This window comes from Adiantum capillus-veneris, chromosome 11, assembly GCF_014529385.1.
Source record: "Adiantum capillus-veneris isolate H3 chromosome 11, ASM1452938v2, whole genome shotgun sequence".
NCBI lineage: Eukaryota > Viridiplantae > Streptophyta > Polypodiopsida > Polypodiales > Pteridaceae > Adiantum > Adiantum capillus-veneris.
The window spans coordinates 3,009,385-3,018,337 of NC_140941.1; the positions used below are offsets into that span (position 1 = coordinate 3,009,385).

The 8,953-nt window shown below is 46.7% G+C and overlaps 1 protein-coding gene and 1 pseudogene across 1 annotated transcript; both read right to left on the bottom strand.

Annotated features, from left to right (window-relative positions):
• Positions 1 to 4,342: 4,342 nt before the first annotated feature.
• On the bottom strand, positions 4,343 to 6,366 carry LOC147446817 (uncharacterized). The gene is made up of 10 exons (XM_086524187.1): positions 6,340 to 6,366; positions 6,249 to 6,254; positions 6,190 to 6,200; positions 5,958 to 6,091; positions 5,810 to 5,860; positions 5,654 to 5,694; positions 5,501 to 5,521; positions 5,308 to 5,431; positions 5,004 to 5,077; positions 4,343 to 4,933 (listed from the first exon to the last, which is right to left on the bottom strand). The coding sequence occupies exons 1-10, from the start codon at positions 6,364 to 6,366 to the stop codon at positions 4,778 to 4,780; spliced, it is 645 nt and encodes a 214-aa protein (XP_086380313.1). The 3' UTR covers positions 4,343 to 4,777.
• Positions 6,367 to 6,390: 24 nt separating this feature from the next.
• On the bottom strand, positions 6,391 to 7,074 carry LOC147446818 (uncharacterized; annotated as a pseudogene).
• Positions 7,075 to 8,953: the final 1,879 nt, after the last annotated feature.

An 8,953-nucleotide genomic window follows, 5' to 3' on the forward strand; every position in this document is an offset into this window, starting at 1 on the left:
TGTATAACAACAACCACCACCACAACCTCTTATTCCACCACTACCCCCACCACCTGCTGTAAACCAAGCAGTGAGTGTTATTAGCTTGGAAGCTAAAGAGAAGGCAAAGGTGGGAGAACCAGTTCGAGAGAAGCACAAAGGGAAAGCAAAAGTAGAAGAAGTGGATTCCATGGGGGTGAAGCGTGCTAGGCACGAAGAAGCCTCTCAAAAAGAAGAGAAAATGAAAGGGAAAGGCGAATCTAGCAAGCACGCATCTAAGCCGCGATGGAAGATAGACATCGTGGATTTTTCACTAGGTGAGTACGCTAAACCATATGACTTAGTTCACGACGTGTTGATGCAGGGCCCGAAGATAACTTGGCCCCAATTACTCCATCTTGCACCAAGGATGAGGAAGCAATGGACGAAGATGGTAAGTACAAAAAAATCAAGACCAAGGATAGCTGGGGCTATCTCTGGGAGGTATCTCGACAACATCCTACCAACTCTGGATGCCCACATCAAGGGGCAAGGAATCTCAAACGTCTACATAGATGGTGGCGTGCAAATATGCGTCATGAGTGAAAAAATGATGCACCATCTAGGCCTAGAGGTGAGTAGGCCGGCACCTTGCTGAGCCAAAATGGCGAATAACGTAAGAGTGAAATGTGTGGCATTGTGAATGCAGTCAAAGTAAAGGCATTCAATACAGAGGTGGAGGTAGACATTTTTATCATGCCACACAAAGGGGAGGGCTACCCTATCATTCTTGGGAGACCCTGGCTCATGGCTATGGAAGCTAAGCAAGACTGGAGTACCGGAATGGTCCAGATGAAGGACGCTAAAGGAAAGTCCATATTCTACCAGTGACTATTTGTCCACCTCAGGAGAAGAGACAATAATAACTGAAGAAAGTGACAGTAGTATCGAAGTGATGGGGGTCATCCTAAAAGACCCAAAAAGATTGACACAACCTAAAGCACCACCGATAAACCAAGAAGGACCATCAGGTATGCAATCCTTTGAGGATACAAGTAAGTTACATCGGATGCTCTCCAATGATTTAACCGATGAAGAGAGGAAGGAATATGTCTCCATGCTAGGTAACTTCACTACATTATTCATTGATGGTTATGATAAGATCACAGGAATCACAGTAGTACACACCGCATAAAACTCAAGGAAGGAAGTAAACCCGTAGTGAAAAATCTTAGAAGACTTGGGGTAATCCAACAAGAGGCACTACTCAAAGAAGTGAGGAATTTGCTACTACAGGAAGGTTTCATCTACCCCATCGAAGACTCAGAATGGGTCTCTCCAATAGTAGTCACACCAAAGAAGAATGGCAAGTGGAGAGTCTATGTGGACTATAAACCTCTCAATGTAGCCACAAAGAGGGATCACTTTCCCCTCTCATTCCAAGATAAAATTCTCAATGAAGTGGCAGGTCATGAGCGCTACATAGTATGTGATGGCTACTCAGGATACTTTCACATTAGCATTGCAGAAGAAGACCAGAAAAAGACAACTTGGGAATGATTTGCTTAGATAGTAATGCCTTTTGGCCTCACCAACACTCCGGCCACATTCCAGTGATATGTGACTTTTGTTTTCCAACCATACTTTGGAACATCAATAAGGGTCTTCATAGATAATTTTTGCATGTACAGTTCACGCTCCCTCCATTTGAGCAAAGTCTATGATAGCCTGACCAGGCTGCAAACCTTGGGTAGCCAGCTCAACATGGATAAGTGTCACATTGGTGAAAGCAAAGTCACTCTCCTTGGCCATGTAATTTCAGCAAAAGGGATTCAGGCTGACCCCAACAAGATCCAAGCTTTGGTATCTTTGTCATCGTCCATATCCTAGCCCAGCGGGCCGCCATACTATACCCCTCCCTCTTCCCTCTCGTCCACACCCCCTCGCCTTCACTCTCCTCCCCCCTCCCCCCCCTTTGTTTTCTTCCCATCGGCGGACCACCGCCCTATCCTCCCCCCTATCTTCTCCTCCCCCAATTAGCTCTCACTCTCTCCCTTTGAGTGAGCGGCCCCGCATGCATAGAAGACAATCACAAGCTCTCTCTCTCTCTCTCTCTCTCTCTCTCTCTCTCTCTCTCTCTCTCTCACCTACCACACACACACACACTCTTCCCTCCTCACATCTCTCCTTGGCGCACGTAGGCAGCCTTCTCACCCCTCCTCTCTCTCGCTCTCTGCCCATACAGGTGCAAGGTAAAACACACACACACACACCTAAACTTCACCCTGTCTCTCTCAACACACACACCGCATTTTGCGTTGACTTGCTGACGTGGCAGATGTACTGATTTCTATGATTTACGCTGGGCAGTTTTCAGCGCTAACTTTTGAGGCCAAATGCGTTTGAGTTTGATGCTTTTCATGTAATTGCTTTTCACAGGCCAAACACCTTTAAATATGTGCAGAGGGCTCAGTCTGTGGCACTCTTCCGGGTATAGGTGCAAAACGCGAGTACCGGCATTGTACTGAGTTCAAGCAATATAAAGAAATACCGAAAGGGGCGCTAAGGTTTGGGGCCAGTGCTCTCTCTTGCGGTGGAGCTCCGCCAATGCCCGTCTCATGTGGTGCATCTCTTTCAGTTCAGTTTGTTATTTGAATTGAATAAAGTTCCTCACTCGTTTCTTTTCCGTTGGCACGTGGTGCCCGTTCCCATGACACGCATTTCGGGCCTTTTAAAATTTAGTGGTCATCTTTTTAAGGCGTTTCAGTGTAGGTTTTATTTGCGAGGGATTTCGGTTTTGTTGTGCAATGATTCTGTATATATATTAACATTATTCTCATTTTCACGCGCATTGGCCGACGCACTTATCCATACACACTCACACTCACGCACTCACATATATACACACACGCCTACACATGTACATATACACATACACACGCACGCGTGTACGCACACACCAAAAAAAATATAAAAAAACCGAAAGACATCGACAACATCGATAAAAAGAAAGGAGGCGGCTAAATCGCGCATCGTCGACACCAAAAGAGGCGAAGGCGTGGAAGGCATGCCCCGGCCGATCCCGAAAGTGACAAATACACTACACCAACGTACCAACGAGGCCACCATTCACCGGCATCGCGTCCACAACGCCCTCTTCAGTAAAACCCGTACGTTGTCATCATTTTTTCAGTTTCAAACCAAACCTTGTAAAAAATCTCAAATTTGTAAATTCTTATCCCTCTAGGTCATGGTCACAAAGGCCCACCTAGAGGTTTTCCTTATAATATTTCCGAAGACAAAGCAAGGGTCAACCACCCAGGGCCCACTGCCTTGCTTTGTATCCCATGGTTAGATTACCCTAATCAAACCAGATTACCCTAATCTAAAGCAGGTAGCACCTATAAAAAGGTACTGAGAGGTCACTATCGGGGGGAGGGGGGGGGGCAAGTTCATCAGAGGTCAGCACGTGGTAGTATTTTGGTGGGAGGAATTGGCAACATTTGCATCACAAGAGAGGGGGCTTAGTGTAGCAATTTTCTTTGGGAATTTGTACTATGTAAAGAAGCTATGTCTACATCTCAACTCCAATGGTCGATGCACACACACTCATGTTAGCAAGGTTCTGGTGTCCATGAGTCATCTCTAGAGAGGTCAGCAAGTAGGCTCACTACCTCTCCCTCTATCTCTCTATTGAATGCAAAGCGCGACACGGACCTCGACGGCCTCGAAAACACCGGGAGCCGTGTCACGCTTTGCGTTCGTCACCACCAACAAAAAAAGATTTTGTGCACAACATCCATATGTTTTGTATGCCTCATTTTTGTTCCTCGCTAGAGAAAATGTGATTTGACCTCCAACACATGAATCGAAACATTGGTGACTTGAAATCTAACACACGGTGGGATGGGGAAATGGGAACGCACACAGTTCACAAACTAGATACCTCTCTATAGCCCAACAAATATCCAACACCCCAAGCCACACAGAATCACACACACATGCACACCTCCTGCCAACCTTCACAATACAGATCGCCTTCGAGCAATCACGGCTACACACACTCTCCCAAGAACACTTCAGTACAATAAACCCATCAACAAACCATCATATCCCAACACCACTGGATGCATACAACTACCCAATCTGTAAATGCACTCCATAGGGAGGCGACACACGCCTCGACCACACACAAAATAGCTCACTCAATCATTCTCTCTCTCTCTCTCTCTCTCTCTCTCTCTCTCTCTCTCTCTCTCTCTCTCTCTCTCTCTCTGTGTGTGTGCACATACACACACACACACACACCCGTGTGGCCGCAGCCAACGCTACCACGGCCGAGGCGTACAAGACGAGACGAAGTAGCAAAGTGATCTGAGTTGGGCAATTACCATAACCAAAGAAAAAACATGCACCACAACACATATGCGGATACAATGATGACATTAACGGCAATAAAAATGTATGCTTTCCGGTTAGCGACCACCCGCGGCCATTGGCAGCCCATGGCCTTTGTAAGCTGACCTTCTCAAGCCCTTCCTCCTTCCCTATCATCGGGAGCTCCCCTTGTGCTGGCCATCTTCAAACATTACAGGCCCTGATTTTCTTATTTTGCTCCTCTCTGACCTTCTCCAACCTTGGCGGCCCCCCACTCGTAGGTCCCCTATAGGTTGCTATCAAACCCTCCTTTCCAGCACTCCATGCTCATGGTTCCAACCTGCTGGCCCCAATTATCCTGCTCCCCTTTGTCACACTGTCCTCAACCTCTCCCCACCTCTTTGGCCACTAGCGGTTGCCCCCCAAAGGCAAGGCGCCCCCTTCACCTCCCTGCTTGTCGCTCGTCCCGGGCTCCCACAGCCCTTATCTGCTCCGGGCACTGCGCCCTCGTACCAGCACTGCCATGCAGCCCCATAGGGCTCCCTTGACCCTCTTGTGGCGCCTCCCTCTTGACCAGCTCACCCTTTCGATCTCCCCCCTGCAGCCAGTTGGCCGGCCCTATTCCTTCAAGCAGTCCGCCATTGGCCGCTCTCTAGTGACCCCGTCACCTGCTCTGTCTCCACCACCTGGTGGTCCTCAAGTGGCCCCTTCCGTAATGCTGGCCTGCATGTAACCGCCACCCCTCCTTGCCAAAACAGATGGTGCTACTCTCCTGCATGCCTGGCCTCCCAAAAACAGCGCCACCCTTCAAGCATGCAAGTTGGACTTGTCATTTTTTTCTTTATTAATAGCTTTTAAAAAAAACTTTGGGGTTGGCCCCCTTGCACACGCCCAGAATTGCGGAGCTTACGTTTGCTTAAAAAAGATTGCTTTTCTTCCTCAAAATTTAGAGCTCCTATGGTCATAGCCAACCTCCTAAAAGTGGCCCTCGAATGTCAGCCATCAACCCAAGGAGCTCGAGCTTGCCAAATTGGAGTATCCATTTTGCATACATAGAAAGTCCCGCTTTGGAGATAAATCCATCGACCTTTGGCACCTTCAAGCATCACGACCCGGCAAAGCTTCTGAACCATATTCGACCTATTCAAAGTGACATTTGGCATACACATCCTGGCAGTAGAGCCCCCTGTAGACACCTCGAGCCACATCCCATATCATAAACTTGATAGTACCTGCATCCAGTATCCTTTGCCTCGTTCCCAATGTTGTGATATAAGCATTTGCTTCTTTCACCTATGAGATAGGAAGAAACACTGACATTTTCCACTAGCAAGTGCTCCATCTCTGTGCACCTGTCCCCTAACCGCATCAAAGACCTTCCCAATGTTCCCGTCATCTGCCTGCGAACTGCCATTCTTGGGCCTCTTGCACTCCCATAGGTCGGCCATCTGTAGTTGTACCATCATTGCCCAACCTCTCGTTGAGCATTGATGCTCAACCATAGCATTATTTAGATAATAGAAAACTGCATAAGAAGCGAGAACCTGATAGCATAATAAGAGGCTATATATAGTAGAACTGTATAGATAGATAGAGAGGGAGATCTTATCAGCTGCATAAACCTCCCGGATCGAATGGAAAGCCTCGAGCTTCCCCAAGCACAATGTAGGCCCCTCCTGGGTCAAACTGATGGTTTTGAGCAATACCGCCCAGCTGTAAAACATATACAAACCATCCCCGCTTTGCACCTGTAGATCTGTAAGCCAACCATACATATAGTTGTCCATACCATAAACCTTCAACAACATGGATCCACAAGTCTTCTTGACACACAAAATGAGTCTGTTCACCCACCTCCGAAGCATCTGCACCATACATCATGATGCTCTTACTTGCTAGAGGGCTCTCTATACCATAATCTGCATCCAGAAAGCTTTGCAAACAATGCAGCACCGCTTGTAAAGCAACTATCGAAAACATGAACACTAATAGCATGGTACAAACCTTTGGCAACTTGTCTTCCAATGGCATTTCTTCTTGGAGAACCAAGCCTACCTATTTTTCAAGCATACCCTCTATTGTAGGTCCTTCAAACGGCACACACTCTATACCTAACTCACCATGCCAATCTTTGTCTGCCATAGCCTTTGACACTTCATCTTCAACCACTTCATGCGAGAGCAAATCGGATTGCTCGATTACCTTTGCCTGCTCTTCAAGGACTTCTTCTACGACCATATCATCTGCTAAGCAAAAGAGAAAGCCATGATCTATTACCTCGTTTTTTGGTAGGTCGACATCACCAACACCTTCTAGAAGGCATTGCCACTCTTCAATACAATTGGTAGGGCAAGGTTGCCCAACCCCCTGGCTAGCTTCTTCCTGTACAGCTTCGACCATCGCTTTGTCAACATCTTCAAACTTTTCCTACGAGCTCTGATCCATAGCTTCCTTTGATTCTTCATGCATACACTCTTTGGCTAGGACTTCATCCTTGCTAACCGGGCTAACAGACTCTTGTATAGCAGCACACCAAATTGGAGGTACAAATTGAAACGAATGATCAGAATGGCTTACCAATGGCAAAGTAGCTACCTCTTTGACGCTTGAACTCTCCTTTGGCTTCATGCCATGACGCAACTCCATTGTCGAGCAATATCCATAGTCTGTTGGCTTCAATAAACCCATTTGCAGCTTCTTCTTTGCTTTCCTGCTCTTTGCCTTTGCCAAGCAAACCATTTGCTCATAGTCCTCGGTACCACCTCACTCGACCTTCTCTTTGATTCGCGGATGAAAGCAGGCTAGAACTGCTCTCGATTGAAATAATCTCCATTTTGCACACATGTAACAGCAGCTAGTCTCTCCCAAATAGATTCAAATTTACCCAAAAACAAAGAAAAATCTTCACTTACATCCTGCTTTAGCTTGCTCAATTGCTCACCCAAGTCTGATGGAGAAACCCGCTTCTGAAAAGCTTCAACAAACTGCTTCCGAATCTCACTCAGTGTGACTGACGATCTGCAACTTTCAATCCTTCAAACCAAGCTTTGGCTCGTTCTTGTAGAACTAATGGTAGGGCCTTCAATTTGGCTTCATGTTCACAAATTCTCACCTGCAACAATAGGTATAGCTCTAGATCGAAAAACCAATCCGCAGCCTCTTCTTCTCCAGCAAGCACCAAGTCAATATCATCCATCATCTTCAAGTTTTAAAACTTCACCGAGGAGCAATCAGTAGATCCTCAGTGGGAGCATTACTGATGACATGGGGAAATGGGAACACACATAGTACACAAACTAGATGCCTCTCTATAGCTTAGCAGATACCCAACACCCCAAGCCACACAGAATCACACACACATGCACACCTCCTGCCGACCTTCACAATACAGATCGCCTTCGAGCAATCATGGTGTGAGCGGGATGGAAACACACACAACGCCTCTATAATGACCCGACACACACTCTTGGGATGATACACACACACATTATGGGGCACCACTCGGCTTACACAACCAGCCTGGCCGAGACAGGAAACACACAGACGGAGTGAGAAGAGAGAGATTTCCCACTTGCCCACTCAACACTCACACATACACACTCACACACACACTCTCAATTCAGCTCAAAGGAGGTAAATTTCTGTTGTTTAGACTCAATGAAGCTCATCCCAACACCAATGGGCAAATAGTTTACATAGTATTGAAGAAATACACCAGATACAACCACACTGAGTTAAGCAGAGCCTTCACTCACCGGAGAAGATTACACAGAAAAATAGTAGAAAATCTATGAGGAATTTGGCAAAATGGACAGCGCCATTGCGTCCAGAACGCCCAATAACCCCACCCTCCAATGTCACAGTGCTCAAATCCGACCTCCGATGAGCAGTTTAGGGCCAAAAAATGCTCCAAAAACAGCAAAAACACACTTGCGGTTGTTCCTCCTCTCTTCTCCACGTTTTTTCTGGTCTTCTCTCTGTTTTTTCAGTTCCCACACTTAGCTTTATTATTTGGGCACCCTTGGCCTTTAGTTGACGTCAAACGGACCCCGAACAGCCCAAAAACTGACCTCGCAGTGCATAGTTGTCACCTTTTTGCATCGTCCGCACACCTGGCACTCAACATTTTTCAATAATGCGTCTCATAACCACGTGAAGTGGTCCCAAAAAGTGGTCCTCATGATGACCTTTCTGCATAAGTATCACAAGAAAACATCCACGTTGTATCTGTACTTATCCACGTGCAATTATTGACCCCATTCGGCCTCCTGACGCCACTAGATGACATCTGACGCACCTGCTTACCTCATGTCTTCGGCCCACGGATAGCTTCCTCGAGAAGTTTTACGCGCTACCAACTCCTCATTATTATATAAAAAACACACTGGTACTAGTAATAGTGAAAATCGATGCACTATGTACATGGTGTCCTACCTGTACACATGTGGGCCCCACGTAACAACCTGGCTCTGAAAAATGGGCAATTCTTTATTTGATGCACCATGCATGTATATGTACAAATGTGCAATCCCTTGCTCCAAAAAACTCCTGACATAATTTGCCCATCCCCTAGCGTGCTAGATCATTCATGATCAGCAGCAGCAAAGAGAGATATGAG